The sequence below is a fragment of the Oreochromis niloticus genome, linkage group LG13, assembly GCF_001858045.2.
Source record: "Oreochromis niloticus isolate F11D_XX linkage group LG13, O_niloticus_UMD_NMBU, whole genome shotgun sequence".
In the NCBI taxonomy this organism is placed as follows: Eukaryota; Metazoa; Chordata; class Actinopteri; order Cichliformes; family Cichlidae; genus Oreochromis; species Oreochromis niloticus.
In genome coordinates this window covers 19,385,721-19,410,994 of record NC_031978.2, presented here as the reverse complement: position 1 = coordinate 19,410,994, position 25,274 = coordinate 19,385,721, and the positions used below count along the sequence as shown (strand labels likewise).

The 25,274-nt window shown below is 41.4% G+C and overlaps 1 protein-coding gene across 7 annotated transcripts; it reads right to left on the bottom strand.

The window, feature by feature from the left end:
- Nucleotides 1–1,189: 1,189 nt before the first annotated feature.
- LOC100707163 (vinculin) lies at nucleotides 1,190–25,274 on the bottom strand. Of its 7 annotated transcripts, XM_025897292.1 has the most exons (24): nucleotides 24,843–25,274; nucleotides 18,980–19,050; nucleotides 17,748–17,898; nucleotides 17,067–17,175; nucleotides 16,050–16,172; nucleotides 14,245–14,405; nucleotides 13,960–13,962; nucleotides 12,413–12,503; nucleotides 12,169–12,316; nucleotides 11,882–12,035; nucleotides 11,428–11,603; nucleotides 10,340–10,530; nucleotides 9,905–9,931; nucleotides 9,446–9,645; nucleotides 9,018–9,146; nucleotides 8,727–8,876; nucleotides 8,498–8,606; nucleotides 8,094–8,396; nucleotides 7,884–8,008; nucleotides 7,109–7,294; nucleotides 5,741–5,917; nucleotides 4,619–4,822; nucleotides 4,440–4,544; nucleotides 1,190–3,084 (listed from the first exon to the last, which is right to left on the bottom strand). In XM_025897292.1, the coding sequence occupies exons 1-24, from the start codon at nucleotides 25,008–25,010 to the stop codon at nucleotides 2,938–2,940; spliced, it is 3,408 nt and encodes a 1,135-aa protein (XP_025753077.1). In that variant the 5' UTR covers nucleotides 25,011–25,274; the 3' UTR covers nucleotides 1,190–2,937. The 7 variants fall into 7 exon arrangements, with proteins under 7 accessions (XP_025753077.1, XP_025753079.1, XP_025753078.1 ...); XM_025897294.1 differs by lacking the exon at nucleotides 5,741–5,917; XM_025897293.1 differs by lacking the exon at nucleotides 13,960–13,962.

Here is a 25,274-nt window from a genome sequence, read left to right as displayed (position 1 = left end):
GCACATATTTCATTAGACAAATTATTGCATGAATTTAATCAAACTTTTCAGGTCTTGAGGCTGATTAATGTTTTGTTTTTGTTTGTTTTTTTTCCTCTTCAGTGGACCTCAGGACTTTCATTGTTGCTAACCTCACCAGTGTGTTCTGTCTTTTGGATGTAAATTCACTGGACATTTTATTAGGTGCATCAGTCCAAATGCTTGTTAATGCACATATAAAATTAGCCAATCACACCAAAGCAACTCACTGCATTTAGGTATGTAGATGTGACTGAGATGACCTACTGAAGTTCAAACTAAGCATCAGAGGAAAAGTGATTTAAGCGACTTTGAACTTGGCATAGATGCTGGTGTATGCAACTGAGGTTTACTGAGAATGGCCTGAAGGACAGAAAATATCCAGTGAGCGGGATTTCTCTGGTTGCAAATGCCTTGTTGCTTTCAGAGGTCAGAGAATGGTTGGACTACTTCAACCTCACAGGAAGGCAACAGGAACTCAAACAACCATTTGTTGCAACCAAGGTATGCAGATGAGCAAGTCTGAATACACAACATGCCAAATCTTGAAGCAGATTGACTACGACTGCAGAAAACCACACCAGGAGTCAATTCTGTTAGCCTAGAACAGGAAGCCGAGGCTACAGTTCACACATTCTCAGCCAAACTGGACAACAAGGGACCAGAAAAACATTGCCTGGTCTGATGAGCCTGACTCTTTCCTGGTATTTTTTTCAGACCATTCTCTGTAAACCCTAGACATGGTTATGTTATGGTTATGCCCACCTGGCACCAACAAGACACTTAACTTTAACTTAACCTTCTTCTTTTCTTTTTTTTTAACCCTTTGTGATGCTCAATTTGGACTTGTCAGGTCATGTCTGAATGGACTGAGTTAATGCCACATTATTGGCTGATTATCTAGATTGCTGAGGGGTTGAACAGGTGTACCTAATGAAGTGGCCAGAGTATATATCAAGTGATAAACAGCCAGTATTTACAAGCTAATACAAAAATCTAAGATGACAAAGAACAAAGATAGAAAATGCTTACTCAGGTTAGTGCTTATCTGAAGGCTAGCACTGCTAAGCTTGTGTAAAGTATAGTATACACAGAGTAGCCGAACGCTCAAGTCCGGTTTTCGCCCTCACTCAGGTTATGTAGAGGTAAGAAAGTGAGTGAAGAGGCCAAGTCCAGTCATCATTATAGTCTTTTATTCTTCTTCCAAGGCACAGCAGATGTGTTGGCAGGGCTAGAAGCTATCAGAATACATTCGGAGTGTGAATGAACACATCAGGTGCACACGCAGATCTACATTGTGTCGCTCTCAGTGAATACTCAGTGCTGCTACATGCTCAGTAGGCCCAAATAAAAGTGAAAATGCGGTTAACATTCTGTGCTGCAATCCAGAGCTTTGTCCATTAGTGTCATTTGGACTGCTCACTACTACTGCTTAAATGAAAAGACTTCACATACAGGCGCGTACAGATTCTCCACTGTTAAATTAAAGGAAATAAAAATATGCATTTGCTGACTGACCGCATGCAGTAATGTAAAAATATAATGTTTAATCCTTTAATCCCAGATGACAACAAACTCCTTTTAAATATATTTTAGTGTTAACCTAAAAATAAAACCTACGTTGCTAGGCTGACAATATTGCCTGATAAAAAGAGTTTTCTTGTTTTCAAACCACCGGGGTCATCTAAAAAAGGAAAAAAAATGGATTTTTCAGATGATGCTTTAGAGCATTTAATGTGGGACTACTGAGCTCAAACAGAGGGATATCTGGATATCTTAAAAAAACAACCCAAAACAATAAAAGGATGCTGCCTAAAATTATCAGCTTTGCTAAAATTTCCAAACAGTTCAACTGTTACAAAGAGTGCAGTACAGTGCAGCACTACAAATAGATTACAAAAAATGCAAAGCAGAGCAAAACATTCATATCTTTTGGCTAAAAATACACAGACCTTAAAAAAAGCACTCCGGGTCCTCTACAGAGGACGGCACTGTCTGCAGTAACCTGGAGTTTCAGTGTTTAGAAGCTCACAGTAATGTAAAACAAATCCTTTGGCACTGATCACTGTGGAAGTTTAACAAAAATGAAAACACAGAACTAAAAAACACACATTAAAAATATATCAGTTAAGCTTGACTTTGACTTCAGTGTCACACATACTGCTGCTGTCAAGTGAAAACCTGTGAGCTGTAGTGTCAACCTCCCAAGAACCAACATAGTTACTAACAACCATATATCTTATTCTAATCATATAATTGCTTTAAAACTGTCTCATTTGTATTCATAACACCTTTAAGTTCTTCAAGTATAAAATCATTGAAGTGATGATGCTAGAACTTCTGAATTTGTAGATTTTTAGTAAAGAACCTTTATTGTTAAAAAGTAAACAGGAAGGAAAGTGAGCTCCTCAGCTCGATCCAATACTCCCGACTTTAGTGTCAAACTGAGTGAATAAAGCTAAAAATCTTTCATAAAACAAACAATTATTGTATATACAATAGACAATAAGAAACTAACTGAAAAAACTGAATGCAAAGTAAACATCCTCTAGGAGCATTTTAGTGTCATAATTCACCTTTAGAAAATAGAAAACATTTTCATGCAAAAAATATATACCTGAACTTTGGATAAAGTCTTGTAACACAACATACCAAAAATATACTTTAAAAAACTGTCTCCGATAAACCTGTGCGATTCCGCTCACGCCATTAAAAGAAACCTGCATGGGACCAGATCTAATGCTTCCTGGTGCAAACACCCAAACTACAGTGGAGAATGGCTCAAAATCCTGCAGCTTCCTCTTGAAGTGCACATGCTTATGCTTAATGCATATGCACATTGCTACTTTACTTGAGGTTTGTGCTATTGAAGCAAAGTTTTAAAGAAAGAGCATCATTCATGCCAGCGACCAGGTATGATTATTGGTACCAGGGGGTCTTCCGCACCCATCGGAGGGTGAAGCCCGCATCGGTGCGGATCTTGATGGAGGCTGCTTCTGCTTCTCTGACCGTCTCCTTCACGGACTGCATCAGATTCTGGGCGTTATGGACCAACATCTCTGTGGCCTGGTGAGGGAAACAGGAAGCAGTAAAATAACAGCTGGAAGATCTGTAACAAATTTTGGCCATGACATGACTAATCCACCTCAAATGCAGATTTAAAAAAAAAAAAAAAAAAGTGTCCCATTAGTTACATTTGTTCAGTCATGCCAGACTACCAACTCAGCTTTTAGGGTAATAACAGGGATTGCAGTGTGTAGTAGAGCTTTTCAAGTTTGAAAAGACAGTTACGGCATTGAAGTAGCACTTTGCTTTCTGCAGATGCTGAGTTTATGGATAATAATAGAAAAAAAAGGTTGGATTGTGCATCACTGTGAGGTACAGTTGGGGTGAGAAGTTTACTTACAAATGTCATCTTGATTTTGAGCATGTATTTTTAATCATTTCTTTGAACTGTTGCAGGGTGAAATTATTGCACAGCGTACATCTTTAAAAAACAAGACGTGGCAAAGACACAAACACAGACACAAAACAAAGAAGATTGTAGATTTGTGTCTCTGTGCTTTTTAATATTTTTCTGTTCCAGGTGTTTTTTTTCTTACAGGCGCAACATTTGTGCTTTTCTATTTGTGCTCTATTCTTTTATTGTACTTTGTCCTATTTTTTCCACTGTTCCTTTTTCTTTCATTCCTATTTTTCCTCTTGCCTGTCAGCTTAGAGGTTGCCATATTATACATTATACCATATGTCAAGCATCATGGTAGTTGTAGCATGCTCTTGGGTTTGTTTTACTGCCAAATACAGTGGACAGTGGATGAAATAATGAAGAAGGAGGGCTACCCCCGAATTCTTCAACTTCAGTTCAAACTAACATCTAGATGAAACTTGGACACAGTTGGATGTTCCAACAGGACGATGATCCCAAAATCACATCAAAACTGGTTTTAGAGTGAGTAAACATCAAGGCTAACATCAAGCCCTGACCGCAACCCTACTAAAAATTTGTGGATTACACTTAAAAGTCAGGTCCATGCCTGGAAAACAACCAATTTAAATGAACTTCACCAATTCTGCCACGAAGAGAGCCAAAAATAATACCAGAAGTTTGTTGATGATGACCAAATGCATTTGGTCAAGCTGCAACTTGCTAAGTGACATTTAACAAACATTAGTAGGGTATGTATATATTTGAGCCTGTATGTATACGTTTGACCTTTTGTGGATGAGAGAAAATCCTTCATAAATTCAAACTTGTGCACCAGTTCTTGCTTATTAAAGTCATTAAATATGTATGCTGCACAATCACTCCACTCTGGGAAAAGAACAGCTCAAAGAAATCATTAAACCCCCCAAAATACCATGACATTCATGCCCATGACGGGTGGATTTAAACTTCTGTATGTGCTTTGTTGTGCGTTTACCTGCTCTGACTCCTCTTCACTAATGTTTGTCCGTCCCAGCATGGTGGCTTTGACAGTAGAGAGGATCTTCAGCTGAGTACTGATGGTAGGGATTCGTTCACAGACCTTAGGTAGGAAGAACAGATGTTAGATGTTTCCCGTTGAAGACAGAGTGTGCTTGTGTCTATGCAAATCCTCACCTGCAGCAGGTTTGTTCTGATGCGTCTGTCAGTGCACTGTTTGGCCACTTCTTTTGCCAGTCTTGTCACCTCATCTGAGGCCTTGGCGATGTCCTTAGCGCACTGGATCAGTGCTCGTTTGTTCCCGCTTCCACCACGCACCAGCCGAGACATTTCTGCCATCAGCAGAGCCATCCGCTTGGCTGCGGCTATGATGTCATTACCCTGTTGAAGAATGGGGATGTAGAAAAGGAGGAAGCAGTTAAAGCTGTTAACAGACAAACGTGGATTTGGGAAACCAGACATTAAAATTCTAGTGCTTTGTATTATTACATTTGAATTAAAATGAAATGCAAGCATGTTTAACAGGAGAATGCATGCAGAGTCAGTGCAAGTTTCCACATACTCTTCAACCCTCAGTGAAGAAGATATTGAACATTTTATTAGATTTTTAATTGAGGTTTTCTCTTTCTTTGTGACATTAGAGTCAACCTAAGCTTAGTACACATGAAGTGATGTTAAAGTGATTAGTAATAGGGGCTAAAAAGCAGAGGCAGGTGACCAAAGTTGGAAGGCAGGCAATCTACTGTCATATCTACATCACCCAGAAGTCTTTGGGAAACTGTCATCCTTGGCTTCACAGGTTGGCCAGACAATGAAAGTCTGACAACAGAGGTAACGACGAGACCGAGCGTCTGCCTCCTCCTTTGAACCACTTTACCCAAACATGAGCATAAGGGCTTGTGAAGCCAGTACCAGTTTATCCACGTGGTGCAACAATCAAACCTGACATTCCCACAGTCCTCGACGTTTTGTGCAACCATTGCATGGCATCAGCATTACCATTTGCGTAACCAGGTCTGAAAATAATGCAACAAGAGTAAAACAGCAGCTGCAGCTGGTTGGAGTTTTCCATTGGTAGTGGCAGATGCAGAGCTCAGTGTTCAGACAGCCCCCGGTGGGTGTTTCCTGTCCTGTGGGGCTATTCCTTGTGTCGTGCATTTATCTCTTTGCATGCGTGAGTGTACGTGCACGTGTGCGTGCGTGGGTCAAACAGTACCCAAAACACTTAGAGCCTTTTACACGTACTGTTTGACCCACATGTGGTTGTGTGTGCGCTCATGTGCATGTATGTGCGCAGACCTTGCTGGACCACTTGCGCGCCTCCTGATGGAGAGACTGGGCAGCTGCCAGAATGGGTTGATTGACAGGCTGGTTGGATGGCATCAGCAGCAGCTCTGGCTCATAGTCATCCTCACCATCAGTAAACTCATCTTCATCATCTACCTCCCTCTCCTCTACTGCCTCCTCATCCTCAGGCTGGGCCAGGCAGTGGGGGGGTTTGTTGGTGGTGGTTGGAGGATTGATGGGGATGGGAAGGAAAGGAAGGGAGGCAAAAGGGGTGGGAGGAGGAGGAAAAAAAGGAGGAATGTGGAGAAGAAGGGGGGAGTGGAAAGCCAGGGATGGCAGGAGGGAAGGAAGCATGGGAAAAGGAGGCATTTAGTATAGTATGAGAGGCACTGGGTAGAAGAATAAAGGACAGGAGATTTACAGGAGGAAGGAGGAGCGTATTCAAGCAAGGTGAAGGTGCAGGGACAGGGGAGGTGAAACTGCACACATAGGCACAGACGATTTAGATGGGGGGAAAATAAAAGGAAAGAGGAGCTGGTTTGGGAAGGCAGCGGGTGAATGATGTGCCTTACTCTGAGGCGGTGGCTGAGCTGAGAGTTTATAACCTATTTGCATAATCAAACAAGGTCTAGTGCTGAGCTGGCAAACTGAGTGTGACCCAACACCAGAGAGGTCTGGATGTTTGTGGATAGTTTTTAAAAGACACACAAAACATCTGTGGAAAAACTGTTAGCCGCGCCATTAAGGGGAAAATGGTTATCAGCTCCAGAAAGATAGCAAGAGGGCATTATTCCTGGTTATTTATACAGATTAGCTGTTCCTGTGTACAGTTCTTTTACACACACACACACACACACACACACACACACACACACACACACACACGGAACACTGACAGCCACAGAGATATGAGGAAAGACGAAGTAGATAACGTCTGCTGTAAGTGGAGTGTGTTTCTGTAATATAGATTTGAGGCTGGGTTTTCTCACTGCATGTGACACATTATCTCATATTCACTTCGTGCATGTTGAGTGTGCACGTGTACACGGTGAACAAAGTCACATGCTGACACTTTAAATAGATGACAGTTTCCGGTTTCCCTCTGAAACTGGAATCAAGCAACTGATTTCCATATTTCAGGACCAACATAATTTCAAGAATTTCAGATATCCACAGATGGGACTTTTTTTTTCTTTAGACAACTAGCCAGCAAAGCAACAAAAAAAAAGAGAAATAAAACCATATTCTTTGATCACAGCTGGGCAGAAACATGAATGGTTCTTAACTTGTGTATTGTTATAAATCGGAAATCATGATTTTAAAATTATACACAGGTGTTTGGTTAAATATGCAAATATGTGTGTGTTTGCGTGAACTGACCTTGCTCGACCACTTGCGCGCCTCATCGTGCAGCTGCCTGGCTGCCACCATCATGGGCTCGCTGAGCACCTCTCCAGCTTTCTGCTCCGGGAACTCCTCATCCTTTTCCTCTGGAGGAGGAGGCCGAGGCGGAGGCACTTCCCCCTCTGGTAACGGAGGTTTGGGTGGTGCCTGCTCATCACTAACCTGAAAACACACATACATGTAGTTCATAATAACTCATAGACGTTCTTCCATCATACTGCTGTTTGATCCTAAATTGCTTGGGTTTGACCACCATGCATAACAATATGTGATTCACAAGTATATTTCAATTCAATTTTATTGATATAAAATTCACAACAACAGTTTCCTCGAGGTGCTTTATATTGTAAAGTAAATCCCTACAATAATACAAAGAAAACTCCAACAATCAGAGGACTCTCTATGAGCAAGCACTTAGCAACAGCAGGAAGGAAAAACTCATTTTTAGCAGGAGGAAACCTCCGGCAGAACCAGTGTACATATCAGAAATTAGTATTTTTATCAAGTGGGACAAAAAATATTATATTTAGGTCTAAAATAAATACAGACAATCAAATTTAAATCAGAGAAAAAATATTCTTGGCTGTCATGAGCAATGTGAAGACCCTGTTTCAGAAAGTTTGTTAACCCCACATAAAGGAAGACTGATATATTTCCCTAAAACACTGGAATCCCAATTTAATAGTTTAACAACTACTACTAAAGTCTACTGTGGGAATAAAGTGTGTTATGTGTGTTTGAATGTGCTTACATGGAGCTGATCCAGGTCAGGAGGTGGAGGAGGGAAGTCCGGCTCCTGAGGCTGAAAGGCTTCTCTAACTTTTCCGACTGCAGCCAGGATCCTCAGACACGAGTCCAAGTAGGCTTTCTGCAGCGCTTTGGAACAAACAGCGAAAACATGGTAAATAAACCTGTGTCATTCTTTATCAGTCATTATATTAAACATGTGTTTCTCCAGTACCTTTATCTTGGATGTTCCCTGCCACCGCCTTGGCGTCCATCACCATAGGCGAGATGGTGTGCGAGAGGATGTCTGAAGCGTGTTTCACAGTGTCTCTGAATCGTGGGTCTTCAGAGTTCTCAACTTCCCTCTTAGCCACCAACAGGACCCGATTAGCTCTCCTTGCTATGCTTGTTGCCCCGGCAACAAGCATTTGGGGCTGAACATTTGCCATGGCAACTCTGCACTTGTCGATGTCTTTCTTTATCGCCTCCTCAGACGCATCTAGCAGAGATTTGGTGTCGATAGCTTCATCCACTAGACCTGGGAGAGAAAACACAGATAAGCACGCCTCTGTAAATCCTGTCTCATGTGCAGCAAGATAATATTTTAAGCAGCACGAGAAATGCTGAGAAAATCCACACCGGTGAGTCTCTCCACATTGTCGATCCACTGGTTCTTCATGGTGTCAAAGTGTTCATACGCTGCTTTATTCCCAGGGTTCTTCAACAAGATCCGAGCGGCAGACGTTACCTGGATGTGAAAACAAACAAAAAAGTAAACAAGTCACGCTCAGATTGAAAATAACACCTACATGTTTTATCTCGGTAGGTGATCATGCAAATCAGGGGCAGCCAAATGAAACAGAAGCACCTGTGGTGTGAGCTCCCTAGCATGTTTCACAGCAGCATGGATGCCTTCTACTGTAGTCTTATTGGCTGTTCCCACAGCAGCAGCCTTCTCTGCCGTTGCCCCCAGCCGACCCGCGTGGGTCTCAAAGTTCCCTGCGCGCTCTTCAAAAACCTTTCACAAACATTAGCAGCACTTCAGTCAAAGTGTAGACATAATCAACCTCCCACACCACACAGCTGAGCCATGGTGTGCTATTAATGGAAACAGGTGAATGGGATGTGTTATTGGAGCTGTGTTTTGTGCATTACTGACCTCTTCTCTGTTTGGTGCATCAGGAGGTGCAGTTGCAGCCACAGCCAGCAGTTTGATGGGTGTGGTGGTGTCACTGAAAACATCAGACACCTCCTGGGTCATCACCTCCTGCATGCGCTGCCTCAGGTCCTGGATGAAGCAGAGATTGTTGCATAAATCCACAAGGGGGAGCTCTGCACCAACACTTTCAATGAAATCAACATTACTGAGTCTTACACTATGCATCCTCAGTCCCCATGCCTTTGTTATATTGGCTGCACCTTTCGATCAAACAGAAATATTCCAGCCATCGTGAGTTTTACCCTTTTCCACGATTTTTAGTCAGGTATATTTTGTGTATTTGGAAACTTGTTTATATATGATTACAGGGGAGGTTGTGTTTCCGCATTAATTTATTTATAGACTAAATGTGCATGCTTGTGAGATACCTTGAGGGTGTCCTGCAGCTGTGCAGCTGTAGCGCGCGCATGAGGAGCCTCAGCCTCTCCCCTGCCAGCCATGTCTGCCAAGGATGTCATCAGAGCCTCTGTTCGGTCACAGCGCCCAATCATATCCTGACGATACGGGCCTAACAGGCCTCCTGCCAGCCTCCTCCCTTCCCCAACCATTCCTCTGATTGCTGCCTGACCTAGAGAGTAACACAGGGTAGAAGTCATGCTCTAGATACCTCAATTACAACCCCATATTTAGATATAGGAGTATCGCTTTTTTCTTTTTCTTTTTTGTTGGTCACAGGGACTAAAAATACAAAGTGAGAAGTGATGTCATTTCTTGCAACATCGATAGTAGGATGCTATAGTTTGCAGTAAATGCTAACACTATATAGTTTCCAGGAAGTTAATAACATGTTTGGTTATGTCTTCTAAGAAAGCTTCAGAGAGAGATACCTGTGTTCCACTGTAGCCTCTCACACTCTGCTCCCATACGGAAGCATGGGACAAAATAGGAAACAATCAAATGACAAAGCAGGAAGACAGCAATAACAAAGCATGAAAACAATAAAAGAGTCCCTGAATGACTAAACTAGTCGAGTTAGTCAATCAATGATGCACAAAATGCATCATTGTGAGCATTTAAGGAAACAGCACAGCCATTTCTGTGCCACGCAATCACATTTCCTGCCTGAGACATTTTACAGTTACCTCACTGATCACATGTGCCTAACATCCCCAAAGAGCGATATTCACTTGCTGTCTGGTTTCTTTTACAATCCGTCCATCATCCACAGAGACGCACAAAATGCGCTGGAAGGTCAGGGTGTTTATTTTTCAGACAAACTACTGCATCATCACTCCCTAGAGCAGTCATCCAGCACCACTTACCTACTCCTCTGTCGTCCACTCCAGGGTTGTTCACCCACCGGAGGGCCTGCTCCATCTTGCCCTCCAAGGTTACTGCAGGCTTGGCTGGTCTCATGTTGGCTACGGCGCGGTTGGTTTTAGACTGCAGGGTCAGTAGCGCCGCCCCAATCTGCTTAGCGAGTGCACGGGCCTCAGGACTGTCACCTTTACCCCTGAGACAGTAACAAACAAAGATAGACGACTTGAGGGAGAGACAAAAAGGCATAAAAGACTTAATATAGACTATAAAATAACACTACACCCCTGTTAGATACCACCAAAAAAGAGAAATACCACTTTTAAAGCCTAATATTGCTTTTTTTGTGTAGTAGAAATAAAGACAAAACATTTCTATATGTGTATGTCCAGATTATTAGACATAAAACTACAAGTTCTGGTCAGGACAATAATTCAGGGCACAGTTTAAGAAATGCCTTTATCATTCTTCTAAGAAAAGAAGAACAAAGTCAGATTCATGTATCACAAAATCTCTTTTTATGACCTTGCACAGCTGTTTTGACAGGATACCGTAGTACAGTGATAATATCTCTACTAAATTACACACTGTAAAAGTACTATCTGTTCCAAATGCGGAACAGCATAGCCACATTTTTTTACATTTTTTACCTTTAAAGTGCAGATCAGTATTAATTAGAGCATATCTAGGTAATTTGTTCAGTGTTTGAAATTGAATTTGCTTTCTCTTTATGCTCAATAAATGCAGCTGAAGACCATTACAGTTATGTTCCTAAAAGCAACTAATCTAGCCATCATCCACTGAGCTACAGAAGCATTTAGATTAAAGTCCATTGTTTAGTTAAGTGGTATTTCCCTTGAAATTCCCCTCCACAGAAACACCGTGACACCGTATTCAAACAGTTTAAAACCTTATTGGAGGACTCATGCCCAAGGTTGACAGGCAACAACATATTTTCCAGGTGGGTAAAATATGCCACCTATTGGTGGCATGGGGTTGCACTTTGAGCCTATGGAAAGAGTGTCTAAGTATTACGTATAGTTTTCACAATGCACGTGTCATCGAGCATGAGAAATGTGAGGTGAAAGCGTACTGTCTGCGTAGCTCCATAAGCCTGGCAGTGAGTCCTGCGATCTCACTTATGGAACGCAGGATGTCGTCCCTCTCTTTGGGGTCTTCGCATAGATCGGCGATGCGTTTGGCTTCTGCAAGGAGCGCTCTGATGTTCTCCTCCCCCTCGGGACCGCCGTGAGGATCAGCCAGCCATGCCTAAATATGCACATGTGCAGTATGACATATGAAATAACTACATCTTTTGACACATATCTCACAGTAGAGCTTCTAGCATGTGAAGGGGCTATTTACTAGTGAAGATTTTACCCAGTGGGGTCTCTCTTTTAAACAACAATAATTCTGAGAGAATTTGTAAAGTATTAACTGCAACACTTGCTTGGAAAAGGATTAGAAGTAGAGAGTCGGATTTGCTGGAATAAAGCAGTTCCCTGGTTAGCGTAGCTCATTCTGATATTATTGTTGTTCTATCTGACCTGTGCAGCATCCAGCCTCCTGGCAATGGCCTGTTTGGCATTGATTAGAGCCTCCAGTCTGCGAGCAGCACTGTCCACTTTGCCAAATAACAAGTCTAAGCCCTGCGAGCACTGGCCGGCACGCTGCACACACCCCGGGGTCGGGCCTTGGCCTCTGTTAGGAACAACAAAGACACTCAGCCGAGGCTTGACAGCTGAATACACAATTCAAATGCGCACCTAATAGGACACCATGGACAGAGGATGGAAAACTGTTTAACTCCTACGTTCTTGCAGAAAAACCCTACCTAGCTCGTAGATCTGTGACCTGGTCGGTCATTTGTCCCAGAGCCTTAGTGGTCGCCAGTATGTCTTTCCTCTCCTTCCCAGCACACAGCTCTCCCACCTTACCAGCTTCATCCAGTATTACACGCAGGGCCACCTCACCGGGGTCTCCTGGAAACGACAGACCGCCATGGCATGACATTCACGTTTGATGACTGGGTGTTTTTAGCTGAAGCCACAACACATAAGAAACAAATAAGCAGCCACCTGGCTGTCCGTGAGGGTCTTTGAGCCAGCTTTTAGCTTGTGCCATCTTTGATTCAATCAAAGCCAGAGATCTCTTCAGGGCCTCCATATCCTGATGTAAAGAGAAGAGATGTGTTAAAGAAAAATATATCGCTTTCATTACAGAAAAAAGACGCTTTTTATAAGTAGTTACAGTTTTATAGATTATTTGTTGTCATAACTGCTATCTTTACGAAAACTCGGGCACATCTAAATCTGTTGTCAGTATTTATGTGTTGAGGATGGTGTACACAAGACTGATGGAGTGTATAGGACTAACAAAATAAACTTGAAATCCAATGTTCACTGTAACGAGGAACAGTATTACCAGCAGTGTAGCTTTCTGATTTTTGGATAAGGTTTTCTAACTGTGAGACTTTAATTTCCAGTGTAAAGCTGGACTTGGTTGTTTGGCTTACATTTGCAAAGGCTATTTTCTTGTGGGAAAGTTCAATACATAGGTATATACATTAAAACTGGCTCATATAAAACTTATATTTTGGTTTATCCACTATTAAATGGATGGTGTCCTGCAAGCTGTGAAGTCTTAAATGTGGGCACTGACAGCCCCAAATTGGTTTTATTAATATTAGTCAATTAAGTCGTATTACATTATTAATTTCATGCTGTAAAATGGGTTCCATGTTTTACACAGAAATCACCACTTTTTTTTTTACAATGTCTTGCTAAAAATAATTCTTGATTATAAAAGAGAAAATAAGTGACTTAATATAAAATGTCACAGACTCTTTCAGTGCTTCAACCAGGAAGGAGGAGTTCAGAGAAGAATGAACCTCTTAAGTGGAACCGTTCAATACAGCCCATCTATTATGGATGCGTCTGGACACCAACCAGCTTATTTCTATAATTCATGACCCGAGAGGACGGCAGTCATCGTGTGCCAGCGGTTTCCCTCACAAACTGACAGTAAGTGCTTATCACAGCTCATACACAGCGGTACAGACACAAACAGACAGATCATTATCAAAGGAGGCTGTGTGCAGAGAGAAACATGCAGAGTTACAGGTTAGACGAGTGAAACAGAGCTTAACTTTGGCTTAAATGATCTCAATGCACAATCTCTAACTGATGCCCAAAAATTACTTTTTCCAAGCATGTATATGCAGCCAAAAACAGCGTCTTATTGTGCTACAATGGTCGATCTTTGACAGCGTAAACACGAGACAACACACGAGAAAAAATACCATGACTGAAGACAGGTTGAACTTAGCATTAAAATAAATAACCGAGCTGAGAAACTTTTGTCTGTTTCAGGCCGTTTGACTCGAATGGACTTCTGGAGACAAACAGATATGCACATATGACAATAAAGTGATGAAGTATGTGTGCTGTACATCACACATCAGCCAACAGTCAGTGGACTGAAACACAAAACACTTATTGTCAAATACCAGCATGACAGATAATAATAATAATGTAAGCATGAGGACATATTGTGTCTCCTTATCTCTCACACACATACACGCTTGCATGCTGGAAACCGCTGATGGGGAGAGAAACAGGCTTACCTTCTACAGGGAGGAAAAGAATGGAGGAGGAAGGTACGGAAAGGAAAGGAAAAAAAAGGAAAAACCAGGAGTTATACTAGCGAGCAAAAAGAAAAAAGTGGAGACAGAAAGTGAAGAGTGAAATTTTTTTTCAGAGATGCAGCTCAGTGAGGCTGTATGTATGCAAGCAGGCACGCCAGCGAAATCTGATTTAGGTATGTGGGGATTATTTTGTGGGGTTTTTTTTTTAGGTTTGTGGGGTAAAATGAGAAAAATCAGAGTCTTTAAATGCAGCACAGGTTGTACCTTATTGGCCCAGGCGTCTTCATCCCACGTGGTGAGCTGCAGGACTCTTATGATCTCATTAATTTCAGCGCTCATCTTTTCAAAAGTGAACCTTCGGTTTCTCTCTGCCTCCTCAACCCCGGCACCTCGACTGCTCTTCGTTGCAACAAAAATTTTTATAGCTGAGGAAAGAAATAATAGTATTTATGTTTACACTCAGGTAGGACGATATATTCAACTTAAGATAAAGTCCTCATTTAAACTAAGGTATTGTGGCAAATAGAAATGACCCACTTTAAAAATTAAAGCTTTTAAAATGCTGATTTTAAATGACCTTTGTGGCAGCACTAACATGCTTGGGCTGATGGTGATTAATGCAAGTTTAGTATTTTCTCTTTTTTTAGGCATTATTTGTCATATCTACCAACTTTTAAAGGATGGGGATTAAAAATCTTAAATAGTCTTCAGCTTCTCTAATACTATTATAATTGTTATTATTATAATAATTATCTAATAATGCTACTGGCTATAAAAGCAAGTGTAGACCCATAGACTTTAATGTTAAAATGCTCAGTTTTATAGCAGAATCAAACATTTTTCATTTTCATCTTCTCAGGTAATCTTATCTGATTTAATGACTGTTTTTTTGTTTTGTTTTTTACTATCCACTATTTCAAATATCAATGTACCTTGTAAAGTTAACTGATCATTCCCTAGTTTGACCCTCTTATCCAGTATGGTCATGAAGAAAAAACAAGGGAAAAATGCAATGGATAAGTCTCAACACAGGGGTCCAAAACCAGTTAGTGATCTCCCAGTGGTTACATACATTTCAATATACACTACAGGACAAAAGTACTAGTGTCGCCTTTGCATTAAACCTACAGGAGGAGCTTGGCCATAGAAACCCATGCCATGAAGCTCCTGGCGCACAGTTTTTGTGCTGATGTTAATGCGAGAGGAGGTTTGGAGCTCTGCAGTTAATCAGTAAAGAGAGGGTTGGCGGCTTTCACCCTGCACATGGTCTGAGTCTGTGTGGTTGAGTTTGTGTGGTTCTGTGGAATATCTAGTGAAGAATTTTCACAAACTGCCTTGTTGCAAAGGTGGCATCTTATTACAATACCATGCCTGAATTCAGTGAGCACTTTAAAACCATCCATTCTTTCACATATGTTTGCAAAGTCAGAGTCCATGACTTGGCATGTGATCTTATACCCGCCCGAGGTAGTGGGACTGAAAACACCTGAATTCAATGAGACTGAACCAATGCAGCAAATGGGGGGCAGTAACACCAAATCAATAAGCTCAAATGTGCTGTATGCTAAAGAGCTTCAGAAATGCTTTTTAGGTGTGGTAATACAATAATGTAATCTAATATATATATATATATATATACATATATATATATATATATATATATATATATATATATATATATATATATATATATATATATCTATATATATATATATCTATATGTATAGGGAGAGAGAGAAAGAGATTATTTTTTCTTTTTCTCTTTTAGTTGCCAAATAGTTCTGCAAAAAAAGTGTTTATTCAGATTTTTATGACACTTCAGCCACAGTGACCATGTAGTTTCAGTGCATTCAAGTAGTTGAAACAGTGTTTCTCTTCTCTGTTGGTTGGTGCAGAGTATAAGAGTAGCGCAGCAGAGATATTTGTAGGCGACGTATGTGCGCAGTCACACTCACATCCCCATCCCCAGCATTTAATGACTGTAATTATCTGCGTTGCTATAACAACTCTTGGATGCTCAATGACCCGCACTGTCGTTAGCCCACACATGCGCAGCCACAAACACACACCTGAGATAAGAACGGGCAGCAGCTCTTTGATAGTGTTCATGGAGCTGATTAGCATCTGTCTGTGCTCTTGGTGTGTCAGCTCCTGCTGCCTCTCCTCTATCATCTTTGACATTTTGGTCATCCCTGGAAAAAAAAAGAAAAAAGAAAATGTTAGTGACTTTGGTTTTTGGCACTGCTTTAAATATGCTTGAACAATCAAAGGCTAAAAGCTTCCCCCAGTGTATACGCTAACTGAGCAGTTCCAACACAAACATTGTAACTTCATGAACGACTGATCTCACACAATGAAGGCATCAGTCAAGTGGGAGAAACCGTTTGGCATCAAATTTCCTGCAGCTCATTATGCCACACTGCACTGACAACACAATTGACCTGTTGCCTCTGATGATAAATAGCCTGTTTATGGTTCTCCTGTCAGTGAAAAGACTCTGATCCTTAATCAAACCATTTTAGTGTCAGAAGAGCACTCAGCGGTTAATTTAACTGGCAGAAGGATCTTTAAACTAAAGAATCATGTAAAACAAAGGTTGGTTGTCCCGTTTTCTGCTTTATGAAGCAAACTAATCCAAAAAGCACAGTTTATAACAGCTCTGCACAAATTATTCAGAAAACATTCTTTATTACTATAACTTCTGTTTCATTATCAGTGAATCTGACGGTTATTGTCTCGATTAATTCCACATTTAAATGATTTTTTGCATTTTCTGAGCCTCAATCTTTAAATATGATATTCTAAGCTGTGGATTTACTGTAACTGATTTTTGTATTTTTTTTCGCTCACTTTGCTGTTAGGCAAAAATACATTTTAAGACTTTTATTTTTCTCATCTGGCCTTTATTAGTGGTAATTCCTCCCCTCTTTCCTTTTCCCCAACATTTATAATTTTTTTAATTAAAAAAAATTACAGTGTGTAAAAATGTACATGTTGCAGTAGATTTTGAATCAGGGCTCTTATTTTTAATTAACCTGTGAACCACACAAAGACGTTCTCACAGAGTAGTGGGGATAAAACTTGACCTGGTCCGAGGTTCTTGGTGTACGTGATGAGGTCTTCCATGGTCTCCACCACCTCAGCTACTGCCAGATACTCCAGAATACCTTTACACACTCGGATTATCTTACGTACCTACAACACAACGCGGACACAGTCTTAAGCAGATGCAGGCATAAAACAAAAGCATGATGGCCACATTTTCATATGAGAACAAGGAAATTCCTTCTTTGCAGGAGCTTTTTTTTGGCCTGAAGTTACTCAGTTCTTTGTGTGTCTGTGTGTGTGGGCTTGTGTGTATCTGTGTGCGTGTACAGTCTTGTGATGTACATCTTGTGACTGTGAGAAGCTGCTCTTTCAAAAATGAGGCTAGTGATGGTGCGCATAATCGCGTGCCCAATGTGATTCCACTTATTGAGATGCCATTGAACAATCGCACAAGAGTACACACAAACACACACACGCACACAAACCCACCAAACTCACACACACGCATACATGCCCTGAGTTATGACAGAGGGAAGTCATTTGATCTCAGTGATTAGATCTGGGTGCATCTGAGACTCCATTACAGCTCTAAGCTGAGTTCCTTCTTCCTCTGTACGGCTATATAAAGCTTTACTTCCATGAAAGATGCCACACCTCTAAAGTAAGAGTGATTATGAGGACAGACACAAATGTAAGGAGGCATGCACAAACAGACACACCTCTGCCTCGTCGAAGGTAAGGAGCAGGTCGGATGTTCCGGACAGTATCCCTCTGGATCCATCGATCAGGTAATCTCGTGCAGGAACAGAGTAGGGATCCGCTTTCAGCATCTGAGCAGCTTGGACGAGCTTAGAGCATGAATTCTCCACCCTGAAGACACACAGCAGACTTAGGACTCATACTGAACACACGCACACCTACCAGTCAGTCACACTGCAAGTCACACATCGGACCCGAGAGACATCAAGGAAAACCAAACCAACACACAGGCGAGATGTGAGGCTGACAAGGTGTCAGGCTAAGCAGCCCACACAGTAGGCAGCGTGTTGTGCACTTTGAGTGTTTCACTATTTATTTGGCACAAGGATCAGAATTTGAGAAGGCCTTCTTATAAAACCTGTAGAGATTTGAGAGTTGTTTAAATTGGTTCAAATGATGCAACCTTCAATTCAGAGTTTGCAATCTGCTTTTTGAGTAACAAAAAAAGCAGTTTCATTTGCAATCCTAAATTTCTACTTCAGAGATCAGTGATTACCATAGATTTTTAGGAGCATTCAAATAAAACCCGGTCCCTTCTCTTTCTGACCCCCATTGGTTTGGGTATCAATGGCTGCTGGTTCATCTATATTTAGGTAGGTTCACATTCCCACATGCTCCCTCCTAAGCCCTGTGAGTGAGATTTATGGTTTAGTGTCCCATGTATGTGTGAGTGAGCAGTGAGAGTGGTATGTGAATCTGATTGAGGTCTGGACCTTTTTAATGTAGCTGAAAAACGATTAGAAAAAAAATAAATAAAAACAAGCAATGAAAAAAAAATATGGCAGAGAGAGACAGATGAGGATAAGCATGGACATAAATGCAACAAATACAGGCAAGCAAAAACAGCGAGGTCTGTGAGCCCCAGAACTGCTGAGTGGCTGCTTTCAGCCAGCACCCGGAGTTCATGTCAGCTCTTTGGATGCAAGCAGGAAAACAACAAACAGCTTCTCAGCAGTCTGGAAGCTGGAGCCGGACGGTCACTCGGATCCGGCCTCAGAAGTGGCTCTTTGTTGTAGCTGGGAACACAGCCACGTTTCCTAACGTTAAATGGGCTGAAATCCTTTTTTTCTCTTTTTAACAAGTTCTCTGTCTGTTCGCTGAGATAAAGTGGATTTGTTGCTCATACATTTCTCTCTGGATGTTTCTGTGAGTGAGAGAGAAAACGCACACAGTGCTTCAGAGGCAGACTCACTTAATAAACGCAGGAGGCATGTCTCTCTTCATCACCTGGTCCTCGGTGGTTTGAACCGTTTCCTTTCCCACCTGCAACACACACACAACCACAGACAAATTATCATTAGCTCTTGCAATACAGGAAGCAGTATTCAAGTACTATTAATAGCATGACGGGTGAATGAGTATGTATCAATTCACACCTATTTCAGCCATGCATGCATGTCATATCTTTCACTGAGGGGAAGCGGCTCAGGCTCAGGATGGTTTTGTGGTCTGTTTTTATACACAGAGGCAGGAAAGACGTTTAATGTCGCACTTCAAAAGCTCTTTGAATCTTCAGATCATGGCTCCATGCTGGAGATCTGCAATGCTGAATTTATCTATTCATTAGTATAACTCACTGGCTTTGCTTAAGCAATTTAAACATAAACAAGTAATTATCCATCCATCCATCCATCCATCCATCCATCCTTTCCCAGCTATTAAAGTAGACCACAAGTCAAAAAAGAAATATGCAACTGACTTCAAATTTGTATTTTGTTTGACAGCTAAGGTTTAAAAATGCACACCATGATCTAGTTTACATAATATTTTAAGTTGATGTGTCAGAACTGTCTGCTTTGACTTATTAAGCATTTTTTTCCTGTTGAGGTGGAATTATTTTAGAAAGCACTGGGATTTTATTACACATGTCTGGTATTAAAAGCTTTACAAGTACAAGTCAGGGCATTTAATCTTCCCCCAAACTAGAAACTATATCAGTAACAGGTTTATAATGAAGAGCCTTTATGTACAAAATCACAGATATAATCATCAAAGATAAGGTATGTACTAAAGTTCAGTATTCCTGCAGATGTTCAGACGGTTGGTAAACTGCCGTGAAAAGCTGTGAAACAGAAAACTTGCTCTGACCCTTACAAACAGACACACACTTGAGATGCAATTACAGTGAGATGATGACATCAGTCTCCCTGCTGCTGCATCACTGAAATTTGCTTAATAGAGTTTCTGGCTCCAGAGAATCAGGAAACAGCCATTGCAGAGAATGCATCTGAGCCCCAACCAGTCTCCTCTTCAGATCTTGTGATGGTGCTTTTATGACATTTATGGCTGCTGTAGGGATTTTAATATCTTTGCGACGCACTCCATTTTTGGTGCAAAACGCTGTCATTATTATTATTTTTTTATGTGAAATGATTAAACAATGAATCGATTTCAAAGAAGTGACATGAAAAGAGTACCTATACCTCCAATAAAATGTACTTCATGGCCAGTCTAACTGCTCAGCTGTCCTAAAAAGTATTCACACAAAACTTCTAAACTCTAATCAAATATTTTCTTTAGAAAAAAAAGATTTCATTTGAGAACATTTGGAAATCACCATGTGAATGCAAACAAGACATAGATGGATAAAATTAATGTTAAACTCCATCCTTAAAACAATGAGCTATGCCTGTTGCACTGACCTTACAGATCTACTATAAATTACATGCTACATAGTCAGTAAAAAGTTGCCATCAAAATGACAGATATAAGTGATGTAAGCTCAAAACTCAGCAATCAAAGCTCAAGACTTTACTAACAGCTCAGCAGTTTAAACAAAGGATTCAGGATCCTCAATAGCTGGATATGCCATCACGAATGCTGAAACTGAAATACTTAAAAAGAAAAGCAGCTTTTTGGACCACATAATGCTGATTAAAACAGAGAAAACTGAACGCTAGGTGCTATCAATTCACAGTTGATTAAATATAGGATCAGCAAGTAAGTGACAGCACACAGGAATTTTTTAATGGAAGCTAAAACAATTATTTATGGGACAGAAGTGGATCTTTGAGCAGAATAAATATAAATATTTTCTCCAGGAGATAACAAAGGTGTTTCTTCTTCCAGAAAATCACAGAGCACACATGGGTAAGCGAGGAGGGAAAAAACTTTAATGATCGTTTTCAAATGCACAGCAAGTATTTTACCATTTTAAAACCTAACTATGTATGTTTTGTTTTTCTGGGGGGTTTTCTGTGAATGTGGTGCTTTGTGTACTCAAGTAGAAAAACACTATATAGGAACCAGTCCACTTTATTACCAACTTTGTTTGCTACATCTAAATGTAATCTGAAAATGGACAGGAAGTCCTAGCTGAGTAGCTGAAGCCGTCAGTTTCCCTGTTTGGGAAAATGAAGATTTTGTTACACTAAAATGTGAGGAATGCAGCTCTCCAAGTAGAGCATGCCCTCCTGATTAAACCCTGCAAGTAAACTCAAAGAGTGCCATCAGGTGACTGATCAAAGCGCTGTGGAGAGCTGAAGAGCTTCCTGTAAGCAGCAACACTTGGTATTGATTATTCAATACATTATTAATGCACAGTTAAGAGGTTTGCTGACAGTGTGATGCGTATGCATGTGTGCGGGGTTTTTTGTGTGTGTGCAGTTGTACATCCTGCAAGGTGGGACTACTTCAGCAGGAAATGCAGCTGTCAATCACAGCTGTCAGAGCGGGTGTATAGATTCAGAGATATTACCTCTGATGAGCGTGCAGCTGACATTTCTGTCCATTCTGTGAATGATGGCTGATCTTTTCTCCCTGCCACTAATGACTAATAATTATTTTAGAGAACATCTTGGTGGCCTGGGGTTCACAAACTGTGGCCACATGATCCCATGCTGCTGCATGCCATCTGTCCTCTGTCAACCTCTCTTTTTAGCTCTGTTTTGGGCTCCACTGGGAAATATTTGATTCATTAGCTTCTACTGGTTTTCATGTGGTAACCAGACCTTTAACGACAGTGTGTGCAAGAACTTGTACTAAAGAATAAATAAATGAAAAGGAAGCTTTTTTTTTCTCATGGAGTAAAAAAACCCAAAAAACTATTGTTGTATTATTGTGAGTAGAAAGATCTTTAAACCAAGCTGTGAAACATAATTTTAATTGACTAAAATACAAATAAAATACTATATTTTTCGCAAAGGTTCATACTCTATGTTATCTGGGACTAACACTCAGACTGTGTGTCAGTTTTTTTTACATATTTTCCTCTTGACAAATCCCCCCCACACCAAAATTATTTTTTTTTAAAAAGCAAACATGTTCAAAACTAAAAAAAGGGAAAGAAATTATCCTACAAATCTGCAGTAACTCTGGATGATTCATCACTGTGCCCCCGGTTCCTCTTGCCCATGCATTTCATTTCCTTTTATTAACATCAGTTTCAAATCTGTATACTATTTATCAGCTGTGTGACTTTATGTCATAATTCAGCCACATCCAAGAATAGATTTAAGGCACACTGGGAAGCAGAGGGCATGTGTGGACACATAGCCAGAAGACTTTTCCCGGCTCTGCCAAAGAACAAGGAGAGATGGCTCATATTTAGAGCCGGCTGAGAACAGTTTGTGTGTGTGTTTGTGTGTGTGTAGGGGGCTGGAGGTGGGAGGGCAGACCATGATGCTTGGCAGGGTCTGGTCTGAAAAAGCCAGAAACACTTTCTCTCCCTCACAGCGTCCAAGCTAATGTGGATGTTTTCTCCATCCCTTACCAATCATGAAAAATTCTGCATCTTCCTGCAGCCTCCCTCCTCTCCCTCTCTGTCTTAGTCTGCTCACTTCCATCAGCGTGTGGTTTCTTCACTCAACGGTAAATCTATTTATTCCCCCCCCCCCCAAACATACTCAGGGTCTGTGCTGACTCCTTGACGAGCAGACACCTTGCAAACTCCACCGAGCTCACACTTTTAGGCACATAAAAAACACCAACCGTATCTTTCACATCTTTTAGTCAGATCTGCATCAACCCACGCACAACTTCTGATGGATTGAGACTGACACTATCTTTGCAAGTGTGTGTGTGTGTGTGTGTGTGTGTGTGTGTCTCAGTGACCTAGATTTTAAGTACCCCCCCACACAGCTAGCCCACTGTGGATGGGGTTAACAGTGAAACTGTATCAGTGTGCAGTGGGACTCTTTGGTGGCATGTTGCTGTATACTGTGTTATATCTTAGTTCAAATTGCACAAGCATAGAAGTGATTCACCTTTCTAAAATAAAGCATATGTGTGCCTGTCTCTTACATCCAATTAAGTTTATCTACCCAGCAACCAGCTACTGCTCATTTTACAAGCTCGTTTCTCAAGCACCCTTTGTGTTCGCTTTCAACACAATCTTGTCACCCACTTCATAGCTCTCGTTCCTCTGTCAGTGGAGCAATCATCTTGTCTGAGAGTACAACAACTCTCAAAACGTACATCCCTATAAATATACCACTATAGAATGCAAAGTGGGGAAAGATGCAGGCTTTATTACTTTTAGTTAATCCCTTTTTTATGCTTCCATCCTACCTACCAACATTTCTTCTGTCTGACACCTTTTTGTCCCCCTCTGTGCTCAGCCCTGATGTCTTCACACCTCGCAACTCCATCTGAGACCCATCAACAAGCCTGAGGCTGCTATTAGCCTCCTTCTGCTCGCTGTCTGTGTGGATCAACTGAATGGATCAACAAGGACAAGCAGAGACGGAGGAGCATGCCTGGTAGCAATGGGACATCAAGGACTTAATCCACTTGGAGGGTATTGGATAAAGGATGGGGTTTTCATTGTGGCATGGCGCAGTGTTCGAGTTCAAACTGAACAGCCTGGGTCATTATCAGTTAATGAGATATTTATCAAGATGATCTTGTGTGTCCTTGCACGGGAAAGAGTGGACTGCTATTCAAGAACCACAAAAGATGTCACTCGTAAGTTTTTTCACAGGAACACTTCACAAATTACTAATTGTGCAACCTATCCCACCATCGCATCCATGATTTGTCTCGAAAAACATAGGCACTGTGCAGCAGATCAGATTTTTAACATTTAAGGAGCAATGATTTCAATTTATTGTGTCGTTTCTATTTAAAACATGACCAGAGAAGCAACTACTAATGAATGTGAAACCAGCTTCTTCTCTGTAAGAAGTCCTCCTGTCTGCTGCTATTTTCTCTTAAGTGAGTGAAGCCAGGTCACCCCAGCATCAATGCAAACGTCCAGGATCAGCATTAATGATGTGGCCTCTATTGATTTTTTCCCAGGCAGTGCGTACAGAGGGGACATCAGTGTCTGACTAAAGCTTAGCTCTCTATAAAAATCGACCAATTAGATTCCACAGGACAGAGAAGAAAGACAGCGATGGTGAAAGTGGAAAAGTGGAGGGTCAAAGAAGTTTGGAAAAAATGAACAAAGAGATGAGCAAAGGAGTAAGAGATGAGGTGGGAGTCTGATAAATGACCAGAGTGTTTATATAGTCTCTGTGGAGTTTATTACTACGGATGGATGAGTTTCATAAACTGCAAAGTCTGCAATAATCTAACTTGGGCTGTTGAAGCTGAGAGCACAAAACCTACAGTACACAGGTCCACACACACACACAGAGGCATGCTTTTAATTTAATCACCATTCATTTCTTCCGCCCTACAAACTTCATTGACCTCAGCTGCCATCTGATTACAAATCTCAGTAAACTTTGATATGTTGTGTTGCTTTGTTGTACTACTGTAAGAACTACTGTAGGACCCCGTTAAAACATGCACGAGCGTTAGCTGGGTGTATGACAGCTTTATGTAATTTTAATGGCAAATAAAGTCCAAACAGGGATTCAACTCCGTGAACGCAGAAGCCCCACAGAAAATAAAATGAACTGATATTGGCATATGATAGGTGCAGGGCAGTCTGCTGACCTGCTATTCTAATGATTTATGACACATTAAACAGACGCTGTCACACCACTGCACCAGCCAGTCTCCAGAAATGTCGCTTTTCTGCAGGTTGAAAGTTTGAGTGGTAAATGTCACTTCATGCAGGCACTTTGCCATTGAGCTCATGCTGAACTGACGCCCTGATTCAAACTCACCCGTACAAGGTTGCTGACAGCAGCCTGCACAGCGGCCACCGGCACCGTCAGATCCGGGATGGCTTTACCGTCTACCTCTCCCTCCTCGTGCATAATGACCAGGTGAGAGATCTGCTGGGCCACTGGCTCCAGGATACTCTCGATGGTTTTGGTGTGAAACACCGGCATCGTGAACGACTTTTTTACCGCAGCCCCGACAGAAGAAGAAGAAAGGCGGCTGGTCGCTCCAGCACTGATGATCTCCCTTATCTCTGCTTCTTCCCTCTCCTCCTCACCGACAGGAGGACAAATACCGAGTTGTCAGCCCAGCCCCTGAGAGGAAACCCTCTCCTCCCGGTGTGCACCGTCTCCTCCGTAGAGCTCTTCGGTAAAGGCTGGACTCAGACGGTTGGTGTCCTCCGGTGGGAGCGACCCAAATCGTGACAGAAGGAA

What these genes read in the sequence shown, in the direction of transcription:
- LOC100707163 (XM_025897292.1), bottom strand. Translation starts at nt 25,010, where the DNA reads ATGCCGGTGTTTCACACCAAAACCATCGAGAGTATCCTGGAGCCAGTG. An exon ending in ATGCCTCCTGCGTTTATTAA is followed by an intron (nt 17,899 to 18,979) that starts GTGAGTCTGCCT and finishes GTGTGTCTTCAG; the next exon opens with GGTGGAGAATTCATGCTCTA. An exon ending in CACCAAGAACCTCGGACCAG is followed by an intron (nt 16,173 to 17,066) that starts GTCAAGTTTTAT and finishes TTTTTTTTCCAG; the next exon opens with GGATGACCAAAATGTCAAAG.